Source organism: Coniosporium apollinis (genome assembly GCF_000281105.1).
Source record: "Coniosporium apollinis CBS 100218 chromosome Unknown supercont1.11, whole genome shotgun sequence".
Taxonomy (NCBI): domain Eukaryota; kingdom Fungi; phylum Ascomycota; class Dothideomycetes; genus Coniosporium; species Coniosporium apollinis.
The window spans coordinates 500850-520741 of NW_006913273.1; the positions used below are offsets into that span (position 1 = coordinate 500850).

Genomic DNA, 19892 nt, shown 5'->3' on the forward strand with positions numbered 1-19892 from the left:
TTCAGAATTCTATTGAGCGCTCCCCGCTACTGGCTATTAGCCTTCTTCCTGTCCTGTCGATCCTTCTGCTCTCACAGTTATCCCCGCAACTCCCGGTCGGAATACCTCGAACCTCAAAGGCCATTGATGGCGTTGCGTATAACCGTTTCACGGTCTCCTCATCTCGAATTCATTGCCTCTCTCGTCGATTGCTGTGCAAACGTCAATGTCATTAAGTGAATTCATTTACCCGGATGGAGTTAACTTACCGTTGATCTGGCGAAGGTGGCGCTGTTGCCAAAGCGAGATGAGTCCGATGCCCACCTGGAGAGTTCCGAAGATGATAGCAGTGATGATTTCTGCGGAGAGAGATGGGTGAGCCATAGTGGAATGTATTAGAAATCGAAATTGCTTGAATGGTTTGACCTCTAGAGGGACCTAAGATAGTGCCCACGGGGCCCTTTTAAAAGCTCATTATCAACTTCGAGAGGGAGGCTGTAACGGCTGAATAGTATTTTTGAAAGGAATTTTGCAACGATGGTAACGCTAAAGGGCTGCGAGTACGCCTAATCCGAGAGAAACCAGCATAGGACTTTTGCAGAACGCTGGAGGCACATCGATACGCCGCGCAATACACTGAGACCTGGCCATCCGACTACCGACGTCGTCATTGGAAGCCATAGTGAGAGAAATTGGACGCAGAATAGTACTTTTGAGAAGAAGAATACTGGCAACGTCTCGGCTCTCTCAGCGCCTCCGCCACTGGAGAACAGGATGCAGAGTCTGCACTGTTTCAGTTTAGCGTTCGCCTACCGCATGAACATACACGAGCGGTATGCAGCAGTGTAGTCATAAGGGCGGGTTGGCAAAATAGTAGTTTTGCAAGAATCCCGCGGCGGTGCGCCGCCTTGTCAGCACAGATTGTACTTTTGCAAGACTTGGCAAGCCTCCGGGGTAGTGGGGCAGTGCCCGGCTGGCGCTCAGATTCCCGCCTCGCGCCTGGGGAGCCTTGTCACCATGCTCCGTATGCGCGTTCAGCTGCACTTGGTGGATAATGGGAGTTTTGTCCTCGGGCTAATCGAACCTTCTCTTTGACGATCCTTCCTTTGAGCTGTGACACTGTATTTCTTCATAATCAACTTCACGCCCACGCAACATGCAATATCACTACTCCTCTCAACTACTTTCTTGTCTACAGAGAAGGTAGTCTGACTTTTTATGTGACCAAAGAGGTGGATATATAATGCTGACTGATATGACTTAGGTATAAAGCAATGTCAACATGGATCACTTGATGGCCGATCAGCCTACCCTCGACGAACATCTTCCATATCCCATACAGGGCTACAGCGTCACAGCCCTGGGACACTGGTTCCATGACGACTCTTCAATGCTTGAAGCTCCTGCTTCAGAGACGCTACCTACAGTCCCGCAGCTTGCATCCATCCAAAGCTACATGCCGCGTTCGTTCGATCCATCTTCGACACTTTATCCCAATCAGCCGCACAATGCGCAATCACTCAGCGACTCCCAACACATACCCACAACCACCATGGGTCCACCCACAACCATTATGGGTCCACCCACCAACCCGCGAAAGAGAAAAGCGCCGACATTGCGTGCGGAGGATTGGGAGCCGTACAAAGCTCGAATCATAGAGCTCCATATTAAGCAGAAACTACCGCTTCGGAAAGTCAAAGATACCATTGAGAGTGAACTCGGTTTCAAAGCTGAGTATGTCTTTCCCAAAGCCCGAAACGAGCGCCAACCCTCTACCATAATACTGACTCTTATCTCGTAAGGCTCCGGCAATACCGAACCCGTATCAGTCAGTGGGACAAAGACAAGAATGTCAAGACACATGAGATGAAAGCAATTGTTCGAAAACGACAGCAAAGAAGGCTCGTCGAGAGCGAGAAAGGGAAACAGACTTTTACGGTTCGAGGCAAAGAGGTGAAGCCACCAAAAATCGAACGATGGATGAAGAAGAACGATATCCCGGAGGGGGTCGTGTATGCCCCGAGTCCTGCTGAATGTAAGGTAGCATTGAAATAGTATGGCTTCAATACTTGTGCTGACACGTCATAGCCACCCCATCCGCGGTTAATTGTCGGACAATTTCCGAACGAGGTTCCCCGGCTCCGAGTCTCACATATTCGGTCGCAAGTCCCATTTTTCCAATGCGAGGTGCATCTATTGCCCAAAGTCCTGGACCCTTCTCTCCCGCTTCGTCAGTCACGAGCGTCCTTCGAGCTTCAGCCAGCACTTTCACAGGGCAAAGCCCAGCTCCTATCCATCGGGTTCTCCTAGACTTGCGTCCAGGTTCTATGCCAGACCCGGAGGCCTTCCTATCCCAAATTGTGTCTTCAGAACCGCATATTGTTGGATCTACCCCACAAATACGAACAGGACAAGAGGACCCAAAGTCCGTTCAGTACCGATACAGACAAGCGGATGAAGAGCTCCTAAAACAAGAGCTCGTTAGGATGGAAACGCCTCATGGAGATGATCACTCCGAAACTTTGAGCACATTATATGAATTGAGCGTGGTGCTCATGGATCAAGGAAGGTACAGGTCCGCTGAGGAAATGATTCGGAGATTGGTAGAGGCCCGGCAAAACATCAACGGCAACGACGACGATGACACGATGGGGGCCTTGGACCTTCTCGGTGGAGTATTACGTTATCAAGGATCATATGCGAAGGCCGAGAAATTATACCGACGAACATTCGAGTTTAGAAAGCATACACTAGGATGTGAGCACGCTTCCACGCTGGCTAGCATGGCCAACCTAGCAACCACGTACTGGGAGCAAGGACGGTTGAAGGAGGCCGAAGAGCTAGAGGTGCAAGTGATGGAGACGATGAAGAGGGTGCTCGGGGAAGAGCATCCAGATACGCTACACAGCGTGGGTAACCTAGCAGCCACGTACCAGAAGCAAGGACGATTGAAGGAGGCCGAAGAGCTAGAGGTGCAAGTGCTGGAAATGAGGAAGAGGGTGCTTGGAAAAGAGCATCCCCACACGCTGCAAATCATGAACGATCTTGCTTGCACCTGGAAATCCTAAGGTCGTGACAAGCAGGCCGTTGGCCTGATGGCTGAGTGTTGGCAGCTGCGACAACGGATACTAGGAGCGGATCACCCTCGCACAGTATCTTCACTCAAAGCATTGAATGATTGGCAGGCTGAGCAGACGGTAATCAGCTCCTAGACAACTTGCCTCAAATTCTTATTGAACCCGGCTAGAAGTGGTGACATGTTATTTGTTATACTGCCTGCAGAAGCACATACAAAGATACAAGGCTGACGACCATTACCGCTGACAGGCTGCCCTCCTCCTTACTGACTGTTGGCCTTCGTCCTCTCCTCCACGATCTTCTGCACCGCCGGCCTAGCCATCAGCCTATCATGCCACGCCTTGTACGTCGGCAGCTCCTCCTCCACCTTCTTCGCACCCTCCCCAAGCAAGAACTGCAGCGCCATATCCCACGGCACCCACGCCAAATCCGCATACGTGCACTTATCGCCAACCAGGTACTCGGTGCCCTGCTTCTTCAAGTGCGCATCAACAACGCCCAGCACGCGCCTGATCTCGTTGGCGTACCGGTCGATGGCGGACTTGAGGTTCTTCTCCGGGTGGTACAGTTCGAACCACGCCTTTTGGCCGAAGTAGGGACCTTGGCCTGACATCTGGAAGTGCAGCCATGACTTTAAGAGATACTTCTCGGGGGAGGAGGTGTAGGTGAGGTTGTTGGACTTGTCGTAGGTTTCGACGAGGTATTCGACGATTGCGCCGGACTGCGATTGTGGATTAGTGTGCTGTAGTGACTCAGAGTAGAGGGAACATACCTCGAACATCGCAACGCCCGTGTTAGGATCCTCGATGGCAGGGACGCGTCCATTGGGGTTGACGTCGATCAATGGGCCCTCCTTCATGTCCTGAAACTCGACGAACTTGGTTTCATAGGGCAGGCCTAGCTCCTCGAGAATTATGGCGACCTTCCATGGGTTGGGGCCGCCCTTGTGGGAGTAGAGAATGATCGGCTTGGACATGTTGACTATGGAAGGTTCAACGAACGGTATGTAGGAGACGGAGTAAACACACTGAGGTTCTTAGTAGTCAAAGGAAGTGAAGGCTGTAGTTGACAGAGCAGTAGAGTAGGAACGACCTAGGCTTTATATTCTAGCTCAGAGCCGAGTGTCACACCCCACCGTGCACCTCTGGTGCGTTGCCAAAATATATGTGGGGTACATTCGGTACTCCCTTTGATGACCTCACGCAGCAGGTACTTACATACGCAGCCCCCACAATCCTTCAGGGTCTCGGTGACCCACTCGCATCGAAGGCCCGATGCAGGCGTGAATCGAGACAAATTCAGGCACGTTTGACACATGATTCGTCATGTTTTTCTGTTTGGTGTGTGAGATCGGTTGCGGGAGCATCCCGTCCGGGACGCGGAGACGCGGAATTGCCGGTTGAAGAGCCCATTTGTCATCAACTCCATCGCAAATCAATGTCTCATGCTGATAGATCACTTCAGGAGGATGGAGCTTTGAACTCGAAGCGGTGAGCGATCCGGGTAGACGTGGTTCTCTTGCTGACACGGCGCGTGAAAGCAACGTGGGCTTATCTGACGTGGAGCTGGAACTGCAACTATCTCGTCGAAGACTGCGGGATTAGTAGTCGTCTAAGGAGTTTCGTATAAGGCAGCCAAGATGTTTCGAACGTAACTGGGAAATTCGGGACATCTTTGGTGGTTAACGCGTGGAAGTGCTGCACACACTTCTAAGTCGGGCGTAATCTATGTTGCTCTATTGCAGGAATTCTCCCTTCATCACCCTCTCACAGAGATCCTTCAATACCCCAGACGCCCATTCAAAGTCCGCCATCTCTAGGTATATCTGCGCACTAAGCCTAACCCACCACTGTTGCCCGTAGAAGATCAAAGCCATGAACGTGTTGTGTTCCTTCAGGCCAGAGTTGATGACAAACTCCCTGACTAGCATGCCGACTTCCCCCGTTTCAAGCTCCCCCTTCCCTGCTTCCTTCGCCAAATTCTCTACATCTTGCAGCTTGAGCGGTAGCAATACGTTGGTGAAGTTGCAGTTCCCCAGCGTCCCCTCCTCGTTCTCCAGGATCCTCGTACCAAGCAGCTCTGCTACACGAGCACCGCTCTTTCGCGCAAGATCAGCGCAGTAATCCCGGATGACAGCTTCACCGCCAAGGGCTTCTCGATACTTCAGCGCGGCCGGCACGCAGAGATACGGGCTGTTGTCGATCGTGCCCACAAACTCATAGTTTGTGACGAAAGCCGACTTTTTCGACGGCGGCAGTGGATTAATAATCTTCGGCCCCGGCTTCGGCTTCGGCACAAAGCCATGGCTCGTCGGCAGGGTCGAGCGCATAAGATGCTGGTTGCGCACCGGAACATAGAAGATGGCGCACCCGCGGGGCACGAAGTACCACTTGTGAAGGTTGCTGACGAAGAAGTCGCAGTCCAGCTTACCAAGATCGATCTCAACATGGCCGATGCCATGGGCTCCGTCGACACAGCTGAGGACGCCAAGCTCGTGACAGGCGGCTGTGAGGCGCTCGAAGGGCATGCGCACGCCGGGGAGGCTGACGACGGTATCGAAGATTGCTATCTTGACTTTGTTGCCGTCGGCGTGCTCTTTTTGAACGGCTTCGCGGAAGGCGGTAACGAGCCAATCGTCAGAGACTGGATAAGTATACTGGATCTTGATTGCTTCTGCAGGCGTTGTCTCGGTGACGTATTCGACCGACTTCTCGCAAGCGCCATAGATGGTCGCGAAGTACAGGATCTTCTCGCCTGGTTGGAACACGAGGTTACGCAGGACCGTGTTAACGCCGGTAGTGGCATTTGGAACGAAGACGAGAGTCTCCACCGGTGCGTTCAGGACCTCGGCCACAACCTCTCGGGACTCGTCAACGCGCTCTGGGTACTCATATCGAATGAAACGGTCTGGGCGGGCCTCCGCTTGGTCCTGGAATGAGTGAAGAACGTCTCTGATGGGACGCGGGTATGTCCCGAATGATCCTTGTACAAGTGAGTCTTAGTTCTCAAGGCGGAAGGAGGACACAAGCGACAAGCAAGATGTTCGAACCATGATTCAGATTTCGGTATCCCTTTTCGAACAGAAACTCCTTCAAGAATCCTCGTCCGAATTGTGGAGTTGCATTGCTGGGAGTGCCATTGGCTTCTGTCATGGCGAGAACAATGTGGCTAATTCTCACCGAGAGAGATATTTTGTGGACCACTTGGAACAATCAAGGTAAACAGGTACAAAGCGGATACGTTGTTTGGTTTATACATAATGAAGCAGTAGCTGAGTCATTTCTGCTTGAGTCAACACTAGGGAGAGTTGAGATGATGGAAAGCGGCATGCAGGGAGCGCTTATCGGCGGGCTCGGCCTCGGACCGGATGCAGATCGGGAGAGATGAGGAAGGTAACGTCACGTGACGGTGCGTAAATACCATGAAGAGTCGACCATGTCCGCATGTTGCAAACAGGGATCAGTTGCGCGATTGTATCTACACGATTCGCCTAGACCCGTCAGTTCAAAGTTTGTGACATCTGATTTGGAGTAGGTATGACTTACCCAAATGTCTCGACCGAATATTGGAGCCAGTAGCTTAGATTATCGGTTGGCGTACAGTCCAAAGGTGCTATAGCTATCATCTGTTTGGAATGCTTCACAACATTCGCATCCCCATTGCGAGCTCACTCTTCTTCCGACGCCTGTATTGATCTCTGAAGCGGATACGGCCAATGGTGCCATACCCTACGGCTCCTGCAAACCCCACAACCCAGGCCATAGTTACGATGAGTCCTACGGGAAACACACCCAGCGAGGTGCCAGGTAGAACAAAAGGTGAGGCGGCGGCAGTTGCAGCATCCGTCGGGGTAAGAGCTAGTTTTGCAAGTGCGCCACTGAGAAACGACGCTTCTGTGGAGGAGAGAGTGGCGGTCACCTCTTCACCAGTTCCTGGAGACACGGCGGTCAGGCGGATAGCTGGTGCAAGGACAGACTGCAACTGTGTTCTGCGATCAATCAGCATGGGCTTTTCAAGTGTGTTCTATTCGGAGCAGACTTACTCGCTCATCCCAGAACTCATCAAGGTGCTGTTGATCTGACCCACGTAGTTCATAGTCTCAATCCTAGAAAGGCCTCGGTCCTGCCTTTTAAAAAGCTGTGTTTTGTGTTTGTATTTGATGGGAGATAAAGGGATGTCTTCGCGCTTGATGAGCGTGCCTTCGGTAGCTTGCACGGTAGCATCCAGATACGACAGCGTCAAGCTGATGTCTTGGCTGGTTATGCCGGTCCATGGTCCTGTAGGCGGCGTGATATTGTACATACGCATCTCGGCTTGGAAGATGCCAGTAACATTGTCAAGAGAGGGCAGGTTGTAGCACACCGCTATTCCCGAAGGGTTAGAGGCTCTTCCTTGAAGAGCGCCTAGGGCTGTCTGGCATGCTTGTTCGGTCGCAGTCTCCCATGCAATCGGGTCGAATCTTGAAGCATCGCCAACTTGCCGTGCTGCCCGTAATCTAGGTGCATGTGCGATCACTGAATGTACTTGCGACCTCGTAAGAGCGGCTAAGAAGTCCTCTGCATCTCGACGAAGCTGGTTCTCAAGAGATGGTGTGCCCCGGGACAAATCTGGCTTGATATTTCCTGCACTACCAGCGAATGCACCGAGGATTGAACGGATGACGATGGACCAGCCAAGAAGTGCCTTCTGAAGGCGCATACCGCTCCAGCTCTATTCACCGAGATAGAGATGGGGTTTGCACTTGGTGATTATCAATTAAAGTCCGCTTTTGAGGGGCGACGAAATACGTGCAGAGCTGCACAGCAGCGTCTCCTTCAGAAAGAGGTTCTCAGAAAAGAAACTGAAAGACTATGGGGAATCTTGCCCGGGAAAAAAATCATGGCGAGTCAAAAGAAGATCGAAGACGTGGGGACAGTGAAAGGAGAGAGAGAAGTAGTCATGAAGGCTCAGTAGACTCTGGGATGGTAATGATGGTGGCCCAAACGATGCTGATACCTAACATTGCACGCAACATGAAGCTTATGATACGACGACTGCGACATGGCGGATGTTGGAGATCTTAATGCGCCTGCTGGATTGCCGCCGGGGTGTGTCACAAGGCTACACTACAGCAAAAGCTGTTCCGCGGTCTTCGGTAGCCTCTAACTCTATGGAGGCCTTCAAGCCGGAAGATGCACGCATGAGGTGCGTTGGAAGGTTGCAGTCGAAAACTGCCTCTGCTTCAGATGAGTCTCGGCGGCGTTCGCGATCTCGCTGGCAGCCAATCAAAGCCCGGAGGACAACAAGCACGTGACCGCCAAGGACTACTACGCGCCTCAAATGTCGTGCAGTCTATTTCTGCAACACTAACATCAACGGGCGAGCATTCGTTGGAAGGCGCTATGCATGTCATTCCGAGGTACGAGCATCCTGCGCGAATCATCCGCCTTCTGGAAACCTTGAAGCCGAGTATGCGGGCCGACTAGCATGGCAGGCCGCGAAGTAGGCCACACTTCGACGTCCGAGGATGACACGACGTCAGTCGGTGCGGAATTAAGAAACAGTTTGCCACTCTAGATACTTGACTGAGCGCGGAAAGTAGCAGGTCTTTCTCAGCTGTCCTTGGAATCTCATGTCCCCTGCTTCTGCGGATGCGCATATGGTAAGGAAATCCTCTCAAGAACCCCCTCGAAGCTGAAAAGGCAGCATCTGGAGGAATACTCCGCACAAACGATGAACCCCTCTATCATACCTGCTATCCAGATGATGGTCAGATCGGCCTGCCGTCCTTCCGTCTAAGATTTAGGCTCACTACCCATTGTTGTGTTAGGCGCAGCAATACTCTTGAGCAGCGCAAGATCGTAGCTTGAGAAATGCTGGAGCGAGCAAGCAAGCTGCTTGATATGATACTGATGAAATGTGCACCTGATGTATTGACTCTGGACATCGTTACAAGGCTATAAGCGAAGCCACACTCAGAATACGATCTGCGATGTCGATCTGCTGTCCGAAGGTAATACAAATCCTTGGCATGGGGTAGTTCGACTCAGCTCTATAGGTAAACCATCGGAAGCACTCTGCTCATTGAGTCTGGCACTAAACACCTCTGGAAATCGGTGGTAATTCTGACGCCAGTTACAACTATGTTTCGGCTGCAGAAAAAAAGAGTCTTACGTCGTGGACACAAAGTCTCCGTGATCTTACCCAGGTTTCATTGATATGCCGGTGGCTTTGTTTGGACAAGCAGCGGACGTCAAGCCGCACGGACCGAAGGGGACGTATAGACCCCACCATCGACCGTGATTAATATTCACCACCCTTCTATTGCCACTGCTTCTACAACAGAAGCCGTTTAGCAAAGCGATTTCTGCCGGTGTCTTGCCGTATCTTCTTCCCTACATACCTCGAACAGGAGATTTAACCGCTTCACTGCCGGTGAATCTCCCACTGCACAGAGAACTCGCAAGCCATCCTCCGCAATCCCACAGCCTTTCAGTCAGTCGACCAAGCTTCTAAGCCTCCGAAACACAACCACCGGAGAAACACAGCGCTTTAGCGACCCTTCAAATCCATGGCGCCGAAGAAGAAGGGTGGCAAGAAGGCCGCCGACGACGACTGGGAGGCCGAACTTGGCGAGTCCATCGAGCCCACAAGCGGCGCAACTCAAGCCAACGGCGACGACGCAAACGGTGCAGCGGATGAGGACAGTGGCATGGGCGGAGGTCTTCTGGCCACGTTGAAGAAGAACCGCGGCAAGAAGGCAAAGAAGGGCAAAGCTGTTGAAGATTTTGTCGAGGGTGAAGACCCGCCTGCCGCTGGCGCAGATGTTGCTGGCGACGAGCCTGCGCCCGAAGTCGACCTTACGGCAAAAGCACCGCAAGAGGCGAACATGGACGATGAGGACGTTTTTGCCGCGCCGGCTAAGAAGGGCAAAGGTGGGAAAGGCGCACAACAGCCGAAGGCGAAGGAGCCAGAACCTGAACCTGAACCTGAACCTGAGGCCGAGGACGATGATCACGACGATGACGACGAAGTGGGTGGTCGGGTGAAGACGAAGAAGGAGAAAGAGAAGGAAAAGAAGGAGCGCGAGAAGCAGCGAAAGAAGGAGCAGGTGAGTCACTATCTTATCTCTGCATTGTTTATCTGAGCTGCTGGCTTACAACTATATACAGGCCGCCAAGAAGAAACCTACTGGGCCAGCGCCTGCTGCAAAACCCGAACCCGCAAAGGCTGCACCGAAACCTGAAGCCGCCCCTGCACCCGCGCCCGCCGCCGATGCCGCTGCAGGCGGTAAGAAGAAGAAACTTAATCCTGCACTCGCTGCGCTACAGAAACAACAGGAAGAGCGGCGGAGGCGGGAAGAAGAACAGGCACGCATCGAGGCTGAGGAAAGGGCGCGGATAGAAGAAGAGGAGCGATTAGCAGCTGAGGAGGAGAAGAGAAAGGAGGAAATCAAAGCTGCCAAAAAGCTGAAGGAGAAGCAGAAGATTGAGCAGCTCAAGAAGGAGGGCAAGTACCTCACCAAGGCACAGAAGGAGGCGCAGGCACGGCAAAAGCAGCGGAATGAGCAGTTGCTCGCAGCTACTGGTGCCGCTGTCCCTGGCCTTGGGGACGCTCCCGAGAAGAAGGCCAAGCCCACGTACGACAGCAAACGAAAGAAAGGGCCCAAGAAGGGCGACAATGAGGCGAAGAAGGTGGCCGACGAAGCGGAGGCACTGAAGAAGCTGGAGGAGCTGAAGCTTGTTCAAGAACAGGAAGCGAGGGCTCAAGCAGAGGTGGAAGCGGCGCGTGCAAACGCTGAGGAGAAGAAGGCTGAAGAGGGCGAGGATCTTGAAGATTGGGAAGCGCTAGCTGACGCCGAAGACGGCGCGAAGGACGGCGTGAAGGACAGCTGGGACGCTCCCAGTGACCAGGAAGACGAAGGACCCGCGAAGCCCACCGTCAACGGCAAACCTGTGCAGAAAGGCGCTGGACCGGGTCCCGCAAAGGTCGTCGAGCCTAAGGCCAATGGCAGGCCTACACAGCCAGCCGACGAGTCCGACTCCGAGTCTGAGTCTGAAGAAGAGTCCGAGGACGAGGAAACAACAGCTGCGAAACGAGCCGCTGCACAGAAGAAAGCAGAGGCTGCTGAACGCCGGAAAAAGCAGCACGAGGAAGCCTTGGCTGCACGATCGAAAGAACACCTGCGATCCCCAATTTGCTGTATTCTCGGACACGTTGATACCGGCAAGACCAAGCTGCTTGACAAGATCCGACAGACCAACGTGCAAGAAGGCGAAGCGGGTGGTATCACACAGCAAATCGGTGCTACCTACTTCCCGGTAGAGGCCCTTCAGAAGAAGACTGCAGTTGTGAACAAGGACGGCAAGTTCGAGTTCAAAGTACCTGGTCTTCTCGTCATCGACACGCCTGGTCACGAGTCGTTCAGCAATCTCCGTTCGCGTGGTTCTTCCCTCTGTAACATCGCCATCCTCGTCGTTGATATCATGCACGGTCTCGAGCCTCAAACGCTGGAATCAATGAAGCTACTAAGAGACCGAAAGACGCCCTTCATCGTCGCTCTCAACAAGATCGATCGTCTCTATGGTTGGTCGAAGATCGAGAACAATGGCTTCCAGGACAGTTTGTCCCTGCAAAAGAAGTCTGTCCAAGCCGAGTTCCGTGACAGGCTCGAGAAGACGAAGGTCGCGTTTGCTGAGCAAGGCTTCAACGCCGAGCTTTACTACGAAAATAAATCCATGGCGCGGAACGTGTCCCTCGTACCGACATCAGCCCATACCGGCGAAGGTGTACCAGACATGCTGAAGCTGCTTGTTCAGCTAACTCAAGAGCGCATGACGAATGCACTGATGTACCTCTCCGAAGTCGAGTGCACGGTTCTGGAAGTTAAAGTTATAGAAGGCCTGGGCACGACAATCGACGTCATCCTTTCCAATGGTGTTCTCCGTGAGGGTGATCGCATCGTAGTGTGTGGAACTGGCGGAGCGATAGCAACGAACATACGAGCCTTGTTGACACCAGCAGAGATGAAGGAACTGCGGATCAAGTCGGCTTACGTTCACAACAAGGAAGTCAAGGCCGCAATGGGAATCAAGATCGCTGCGGACAACCTGGAGACCGCCATTGCCGGCTCTCGTCTATTGGTGTGTGGCCCTGATGATGACGAAGAAGATCTTGAAGACGAAGTCATGGCCGACCTTGAACACCTCCTCTCCAGGATCTCCAAGACTGGCCGTGGTGTGAGCGTGCAGGCGTCAACACTAGGATCACTCGAAGCCTTACTGGAGTTCTTGAAGCAGTCAAAGATTCCGGTCGCCAATGTCTCCATCGGACCAGTCTACAAGCGCGATATCATGCAAGCCGGTATCATGCTTGAGAAATCACCCGAGTACGCTGTCATGCTATGTTTCGATGTTAAGGTTGACAAGGACGCCGAAGCGTATGCCAACGATATCGGCGTCAAGATCTTCAAGGCAGACATCATCTACCACCTTTTCGATAAGTTCACTGCGCATATGAAGCAGCTCGCCGAGCAGAAGAAGGAGGAAAGCAAGATGGACGCCGTCTTCCCCTGTGTTCTTAAGCCTGTCGCGGTGTTCAACAAGAAAGATCCCATCGTGCTCGGCGTCGATGTGGTCGAGGGCAACCTCCGGCTACTGACGCCTATTGCGGCTGTCAAGACCAACACAGTGACTGGAGTCAAGGATGTGATCAATTTGGGCAGAGTGTAAGCCACGTAGATGAACTCTTAAATGAACTTTGCTAATGCATGTAACAGTACATCTATTGAGCGCGATCACAAGCAGATACCGATTTGCAAGAAGGGTCAGCCATCTGTGGCGATTAAGATCGAAGGTCCGAATCAGCCGCTGTATGGACGACATCTGGAGGAAAAGGACATACTCTACTCACTCATCTCGCGGCGGAGTATTGACACACTGAAAGAGTTTTACAGATCGGACGTCGGCAACGATGAGTGGGCGCTCATCGTCAAACTGAAGTCACTGTTCGACGTGCACTAAACGAGACATGGGAGTGAACTCATGTGTATAAGACGGAAGGATGGCGATTGGCTTCAAATTTGCATTCTATAGCTTGTGCTTCTTGTAGCTTAGTGTTGTTGCATTGTAGGGTGGGTCGGCGTTCTCTATGGCGACTTCGTCTTGCAGCCCATGGATATTCTGGGCTCAGCATGGGCATCCAGCTCGCACTTGTGCGCCCCGGTCGCTCCAAGAATCTGAGCAACCATTCTAGAATGGCACGGTGTAAGATGCAAACCATTACTTGACGTCTCCAGATTGGCCCATCACGTGTCCGTGATATATTGACGCCACAAGCCGTCTTGGCATGTTTTCCGCCACAGCAACGTCCAAACTGTTGTTGGATAAGTCGGTTCCTGATGAGGAGCTGTTGAAAGCTTGATGATGTCTAGCGCAGTCTAGATCTCTCTCCGTTCGTCCACGCTTCCGCCTATGACGATCTTAGCACCAGGACGGCACACGAGGGGCACATGCGCCATGAGGTAAAACCTAAGATGTAGGTCTAAACAGGATATGTAAATCTGGGTCTCGCCTTGCCGGCGCATTTCTAAGAATCAACTTAATTTTTACTGCTCTTTCTTTCCTCATCTAAGTCATCCCACATCACAATCATGACACTCCAGCAAGAAGCCCGGTCCTGGGTTGCGCCCACATACAAGACCGACGTTGAGTCCCTCCCTCAAATAGACGATCAAGCCCCAAGTTCCGATGCGCTTGAACTGCCCAACGCAGATGGCAGACCCACCATCGTGACATTTCTTCGGCACTGCGGTTGTCCCTGTAAGCGCCTCCGTCCCCCCACCATCCTCAACTAACTCGCTCATGCGATTAAATCATACAGTCGCCGAAAAGACCTTCCTCCGCATGCGCGGCTCCGCCTCGAAGCACCCAAACGTCCGCTTCATCGCCGTCTCCCACTCCGACCACGCCTCGACCGAAAAATGGGTCGAAGCCCTCGGTGGCCCCGGCGACGTCCAGGTCATCGTGGACCCGGACCGCGACCTCTTCGCGCGCTGGGGCCTGGGCGTGTCGAGCTTCTGGCACGTACTTAGTCCGTGGGCGCTGTGGTCTGTGTATAGGCTTTATAGGGACGAGGGAATCGCGAATAGGCCGACGGAGAGCGGGAGTAGGTGGCAGACGGCGGGGAGCTTTGGGATGGATGCGAAGGGGAAGGTGAGGTGGGGACGGGAGGCGATGTTAGCGGACGAGATCCCGGATTTTGAGGAGGCGGTTAGGGCTGTGGAGGGGGAGCAGGAGGGAGAGGGCAGTAAGACTGAGGGGAGGGGCCCACGGGACTCGGGAGTCGGATTTGGGCAGTAGATGGGTTGGATTTGATATGTATGAGCTTGCGATTTGGGTGTTTCTGTGCAGGGTTGGCGTTCTTTTGGTACACGGTGCTCTTCTGTAGCTTTGAGTGCTTGGGCGTCAATACTCTACACAAATGCATTTGCTAGTAGAGGACTGCCACGACGCGACCGGGTTCCCTCGCTTGCTCATGTTATGGATCCTTTGTTGTGGACACATTTTGCCAGCGAGCCATCAAGCACATGTAAATCGCCATCGAAGAACAATCGCAGAAGGCAACCCCAAGCAGATGCGCAAAAGCACATGATCTCGGCGCACCTTCCCTCCCTCCTCCAGCTCCCCCGCGACAGCTTCCCCGCTTGCGGCTCTTCCCGCTGCCGTTCCGAAGAACCATGCACGCGAGTCAGATTCTCACCGGCAGTTCAACCACAGCAGCGAGGAGATGAGGGGCAATCGGTGGGGCAATCGGTGGGGCAATCGGTGATGTTGTTCCGGGACAGCTTCCATGTAGGGAGGCAGAGGCGGCTTGATCTCATTATCATCTCCACCTAGAGGCGTTCGTGTATCAGTACCTGAAGGATCCATAGCATTATCCTCGTCCTAGTTCTGGATCCCCTCCGCTGTACGACTTCTGCTATCTAAGCTTGTGTATCTCCTCGAATTTTCCTACGGACAGCAAACCATCTCCCACCTAAATTGACCCCATCGCCCTCCATCGAATCTACCGTTGCTGCTATCTCAAACCGCATAGTCTCTACCTTACCGACTAAACCTCCAGTGACAACATGCCAGGCCGCCTCCACCAAAAAGTCGCCATCGTAACCGGCGCCTCCTCCGGCATCGGGCGCGCCATCTCGCTCGCCTACCACCGCGAGGGTGCGTATCTCGTCTGCGCCGATCTGCGACCAGACGCCCGCGCCGAGTCGCCCAGCGATACGGATACACCTACCCACGAGGCAATCACCAGCGATGGCGGGAAAGCCATCTTCGTGAAGTGCGATGTGGGAGAGGCTAAGGAAGTTGAGGCACTGGTACAAAAGGCCGTGGACGAGTTTGGGAGGGTCGATGTGTGAGTCCTCTCCGCATCTGGCCCCCTAGAATTACCCATCTAACAAAATCTAGCATGGTCAATAACGCAGGCATAGCAATCGAAGCCTGGGCACCCCAGCCCATCTGGGAGTTCAGCGAGGATACATGGGACAAGACGCTTTTAATCAACGCCAAGGGCGTGTTCCTGGGGTGCAAGTACGCGGCGGCGCAGATGGTCAAGCAGGAGCCGCGCGAGGAGTGGGGTGGGGACAGAGGCTGGATTGTCAATCTAGCGAGTGTGCTGGGGTTAGGCGGATCGACGAATAACTGTAAGTGGTGTGACGGAGGGAGGTTAACGAGTCAGTGCGCTGATGGGGGTATGGCAGCTTCATACGTCTCGGCGAAACACGCCGTTGTGGGGTTGACGAAGGTGGTCGCATTGGATTGTGCGCCGAAACGGATCCATTGCAATGCGATATGCCCAGGATGTACGTGGTGCGCGTCCGTAATTCCATCGACGTGGGCTAATCTGTACGCAGACACCGCTACGGCCATGACGGCATCTGTCTTCAAGGACGAGAACTTCAAAAGCCGACTGCAGCAGATGCACCCGTTTCGCGGGCTAGGAGAACCGGAAGATCTAGCTATGGCGGCCGTGACACTGGCGTCGGCGGATGCGCGGTGGATAACGGGCGTGTCGCTTCCTGTTGACGGCGGATATACCGCAATATAAATGAATACTTGAGAGGTCATATCAGTATATACACAGGAGGCGAGTCTACTTATCATACACGATCCACGTGATCTCGGTTCCCAAAAACGCCGACGCTGTGACAATGCGATACACTAGTCCTTGCTCTTCTCTTCAGGCTTCGCTGTCGCCTGCTCTAGCTCGCGCTTCTCCTTCAATAGTTCTTCCCTCGACTTCATCGACGCTTCTACCTGCTCGACCGCGCGTTCGATCTCGACCTCCATTCCTGGCAGCTTGAAGCGTTCCGCGAGTAGCTTGCCATTCCATCGTTTAAGTAACATGACGTCCTCGGCCCCTTCTTTTGTCTGCTGCTCGATGACCTCGGCGATTTGTTCACCCTCTTCTCGCGTTGGGTACGGCGCTGCTCGTGACTTCTCTCGGGTGGGATGGATTAAACCGGCCGTGTACATCTCGTCTAAAGCCGCAGATGGGGTAGGTTTGAGCAGCTTGTTCTCAACGAGGAATTGGAGATGTTGCGATCCCGACAACGCTGAAGGTGTTAGCCACAGAAACCACGCGAGCTGACGTGAGCTCACCTTTCCAATGCGAGTATGCTCGGAAGGCCAGGTAGAAGAACGGTATGTTGGGCACACTGTTCGCGTCAGCACCAGAGCGACACGTCGATTGCGTCGGAGACATACACTGGCACTAAGCCAAAGGGAGCCGAGATTGGCAAGCCTACAATGCTCCACCACATCCGCTTCCTGTGCAGCGCCTGCCTCTCCGTGGCCAGCTTTTCCAGCGTTTCCATCACCTTGGGCTCCTTGAGGAATTGTCCGGGAAACAGCACCTCGATCCTCACCTGGCCCGCTAACTCGGCTGTCCTGCGTGTCTCCGACAGGCTGGGGATGGTCTTGAGCCCCCATTCTTCGAAGGGTATCCGGCGGAAGACCTTGTTGCCCCATTCCGTCACGCTCTTTTTGACCTTGCTGTCGCTCTTCTCCCAGGACACCCATGTCTCATTCGCTTTGGTGGTGATTCTGTCGAGGTAGGTCCGCTCGCTGACATTGACGGTTTGGGCGATGCGCTCGCAGTAGATGAGGGAGCGGCGCGTCGAGATGGGGAGGAGAAACAGGCGCATGGCGGCGGTGTGGAGTGCGCAATGGAGCGCGTACTGCTATCGTATGGCACTGCGCATCGAGTTCAATTCCGCGATGCTGGGATGCTTGCTGGTGCTCAATATTGTCTCGCTGCTTGCTGATGCAGTCGCGGAAATGTTTCCTGCTTCTCCTGGCTTTTCGTCGTGAGGCGCTAGCTCCTGATCGTCGAGCAATCGCAACGACCACATCGCGGCTTGTGGAGAATGACGGGAGCAACCACCAAACACCTCAGCCACAGTCGCGGTACATCGCTCTCTACACCGCGACGGCACACGACACGCCCGCATCCCTTCTCGCGCTCCTTTAACAGCCCATTAATACCCAACCATGCGCTCGAGGTAGCAAACGTCACCGCTACCAAGGGCCGGCCGCGCCGCCAAGGTGCTCAGCGTCAACCAAGGAACCCTCAACCGTCCTCTCCGCCCGGTTCCAAGCATCCCTTGCAGCTCGATTAGCAAGATATGGCCACAGCCGAAGTTCGTAATGGCTTCAATACCAGAGCAGCGGCCCTACTCGCACCCGTCCCCCTCTCCGAGAAGACCGACCTCTCCGCATCCCGCCCTCTCTCCAACGCCTCCGTAATCTCCTCCGGTCCAACGGCGAACTCGGCGAACGAGAAGCAGTCCGACAGGTCTCCTCCGCGAGCGTCACCGAGCGCTTCGGCAACACGCACAAAGTCCTTTTCGCTATCCTCCAATACGAACACTCTGGCTTCATCACCCTCGAATGGCGCGGCGGAGATCAAGCACGGCAGAGTGCGGACCATACCACGTAGGATGCCACTTTCCTGGGCTGCTCACCACGTACTGACACTCGAGTGCTGCAGCATGGGTCCAATCCGTGCAAGAAGACGACGATGACCTCGACCCTACCAAGCGACTCCTCCCTCCACGTATACCCGCCTACGCCCAACCCGCCTCTCATTATTACATGCCCGCACCGAAACCCAACGCCGTAGCTGGCCGGCACTACGACCACGTGCGAGAAAGCACGCCCGTAACCATACGAGCGCCGATAAGCGAGCGTGCGACCAAATGGCAGCAGTTCGCCAGATCCACAGCGTACGGGTGGCCATCACTCGGGCCCGTCGAGATAGTCGACGAGGAGTGGATGCGCGAGAACCTGGGCGATCTAGAAGCGCCCTGGCAAGCGGACGCCTCCAACAAAGACCCCGAGAAGGACCCCGGCTTCTGGCTCTTCAAGCCCGCGAAGCGGAAGGCGCGGTTCCAGCGCGCGCACCGCACCCTAATGCGCAACCCTATGATTCCTCTCGTCTTCCGCATGATCGTCCTCGCGTTCTCCGCCCTCGCCCTCGGCCTCTCTAGCACCATCTTCCACAAAGCGAACATCAATGGCTGCGCCCGGGGCGGTAGCACTTGGCTGGCCGTGATTGTCGACGTCGTGGCTATCGTCTACATCTGTTATATCACCTACGATGAATACACATCCAAGCCGCTAGGACTAAGGTCTCCGGGGGCTAAGATGCGGCTCATCTTCCTCGACCTGTTCTTTATCGTCTTCGACAGCGCAAATCTGAGCCTGGCGTTCGGCGCGCTCACGGATGAGCAATGGGCGTGTAGAGATGGCATTATGGTTGACGAGGGCGTGCCGTATAGCACGTGCCCGTTTAACAGTGAAATTTGTACGAGACAAAAGGCGCTAACGGCTACACTACTGGTCGCGCTGGTCGCCTGGTTGGCCACGTTTGCTGTTAGTACGCTTAGGTACGTGGCGCTATGTTCTATTCCTGGCCGAGATTCCGCTCTGGGCTAACCATGTGTGTAGACTTGTCGAGCGCGTAAGCGGCAGGTAGCCACTTGAGCTTATCATTTCCTTTTGTTCTTTTGTCGATACCTGGGCATCACAGTCGGCGTTTCTGGTCCTTGGAAAACGATGCATGGCCTTCGGTTGGCTCTCTGGGATGGGCAGCGCGGCGTTTGGGTCGAATCGAGTCTTGGCGAACCACAGCACATTACTAGAGTCTCTTTTGTCAATAGCGCGTTTGTACAATGGGCAACTGAGGAAGATGAAGTCACGCGCTTACCTGAAGGTCAGTGTACAGTATACAGCAAGCACGCAACGGTGGCATAGGGGACAGGCCGTAGCCTAGAAGAACGTCACACAGGCGGGCGTAGCCAGAATGAACAACCATCCTATACCCAAGTTTCGAGATCCTGTCGCGGATTATCTCATATGCGCCAAGTCACCTATGGAGCATCCGACTTATGTTAGTTTTTTGCTTTTCCATGAACTGAATATGCAGTAAACAGTGGTTCTTTCAGTCTAAAGGTCGACGGCTTGCTCTTCAACCCGTAACTTGTCCATTGATTTCACCAGAAAGCTTCCGTCTTCAGGCTCTTGGTTTCCAATCTTTTCATCCTTCGCCTCCTCGTCTGCAACCTTTGCATCTCCAATCCTATTCACTTCAGTCCTTCCATCTTCAGCGTTTGCATCTTCATTTCCGTTTCCAGCACCGACCCTCAGGTTTGCATCTTCGGCCTTCGTAGCTTCAACCTATCTATCTCCAATCTCCCTATCCTTAGTCCCTTCACCTCCAACCGCTTCATCCCTCCCCTTCGCCCGCTTCATCCACAAACAACCTTCTCCTTGCCAACAACAGCCACCAGCGTA

General features: G+C 53.8%; 9 protein-coding genes across 9 annotated transcripts; 5 read left to right on the forward strand and 4 right to left on the reverse strand.

Annotated features, from left to right (window-relative positions):
- Nucleotides 1–1531: 1531 nt before the first annotated feature.
- On the forward strand, nucleotides 1532–3047 carry W97_02919 (uncharacterized protein; the record flags this gene model as incomplete). Its single annotated transcript, XM_007780818.1, has 3 exons — nucleotides 1532–1713; nucleotides 1782–2014; nucleotides 2068–3047. 3 exons carry the CDS (start codon nucleotides 1532–1534, stop codon nucleotides 3045–3047), a joined length of 1395 nt encoding a protein of 464 aa, XP_007779008.1.
- Nucleotides 3048–3319: 272 nt separating this feature from the next.
- Nucleotides 3320–4033, reverse strand: W97_02920 (uncharacterized protein; the record flags this gene model as incomplete). The annotated part of the gene is made up of 2 exons (XM_007780819.1): nucleotides 3320–3778; nucleotides 3830–4033. 2 exons carry the CDS (start codon nucleotides 4031–4033, stop codon nucleotides 3320–3322), a joined length of 663 nt encoding a protein of 220 aa, XP_007779009.1.
- A 759-nt stretch (nucleotides 4034–4792) lies between these two features.
- Nucleotides 4793–6209, reverse strand: W97_02921 (uncharacterized protein; the record flags this gene model as incomplete). The annotated part of the gene is made up of 2 exons (XM_007780820.1): nucleotides 4793–6039; nucleotides 6107–6209. 2 exons carry the CDS (start codon nucleotides 6207–6209, stop codon nucleotides 4793–4795), a joined length of 1350 nt encoding a protein of 449 aa, XP_007779010.1.
- A 487-nt stretch (nucleotides 6210–6696) lies between these two features.
- W97_02922 (uncharacterized protein) lies at nucleotides 6697–7755 on the reverse strand (the record flags this gene model as incomplete). Its single annotated transcript, XM_007780821.1, has 2 exons — nucleotides 6697–7045; nucleotides 7100–7755. 2 exons carry the CDS (start codon nucleotides 7753–7755, stop codon nucleotides 6697–6699), a joined length of 1005 nt encoding a protein of 334 aa, XP_007779011.1.
- A 1852-nt stretch (nucleotides 7756–9607) lies between these two features.
- On the forward strand, nucleotides 9608–13058 carry W97_02923 (uncharacterized protein; the record flags this gene model as incomplete). The annotated part of the gene is made up of 3 exons (XM_007780822.1): nucleotides 9608–10147; nucleotides 10209–12763; nucleotides 12815–13058. 3 exons carry the CDS (start codon nucleotides 9608–9610, stop codon nucleotides 13056–13058), a joined length of 3339 nt encoding a protein of 1112 aa, XP_007779012.1.
- A 629-nt stretch (nucleotides 13059–13687) lies between these two features.
- W97_02924 (uncharacterized protein) lies at nucleotides 13688–14396 on the forward strand (the record flags this gene model as incomplete). The annotated part of the gene is made up of 2 exons (XM_007780823.1): nucleotides 13688–13856; nucleotides 13918–14396. The coding sequence occupies 2 exons, from the start codon at nucleotides 13688–13690 to the stop codon at nucleotides 14394–14396; spliced, it is 648 nt and encodes a 215-aa protein (XP_007779013.1).
- A 770-nt stretch (nucleotides 14397–15166) lies between these two features.
- On the forward strand, nucleotides 15167–16143 carry W97_02925 (uncharacterized protein; the record flags this gene model as incomplete). Its single annotated transcript, XM_007780824.1, has 4 exons — nucleotides 15167–15450; nucleotides 15504–15739; nucleotides 15797–15898; nucleotides 15950–16143. 4 exons carry the CDS (start codon nucleotides 15167–15169, stop codon nucleotides 16141–16143), a joined length of 816 nt encoding a protein of 271 aa, XP_007779014.1.
- Nucleotides 16144–16256: 113 nt separating this feature from the next.
- Nucleotides 16257–17242, reverse strand: W97_02926 (uncharacterized protein; the record flags this gene model as incomplete). The annotated part of the gene is made up of 3 exons (XM_007780825.1): nucleotides 16257–16651; nucleotides 16698–16753; nucleotides 16803–17242. The coding sequence occupies 3 exons, from the start codon at nucleotides 17240–17242 to the stop codon at nucleotides 16257–16259; spliced, it is 891 nt and encodes a 296-aa protein (XP_007779015.1).
- A 480-nt stretch (nucleotides 17243–17722) lies between these two features.
- W97_02927 (uncharacterized protein) lies at nucleotides 17723–19074 on the forward strand (the record flags this gene model as incomplete). Its single annotated transcript, XM_007780826.1, has 3 exons — nucleotides 17723–18032; nucleotides 18088–18985; nucleotides 19047–19074. The coding sequence occupies 3 exons, from the start codon at nucleotides 17723–17725 to the stop codon at nucleotides 19072–19074; spliced, it is 1236 nt and encodes a 411-aa protein (XP_007779016.1).
- Nucleotides 19075–19892: the final 818 nt, after the last annotated feature.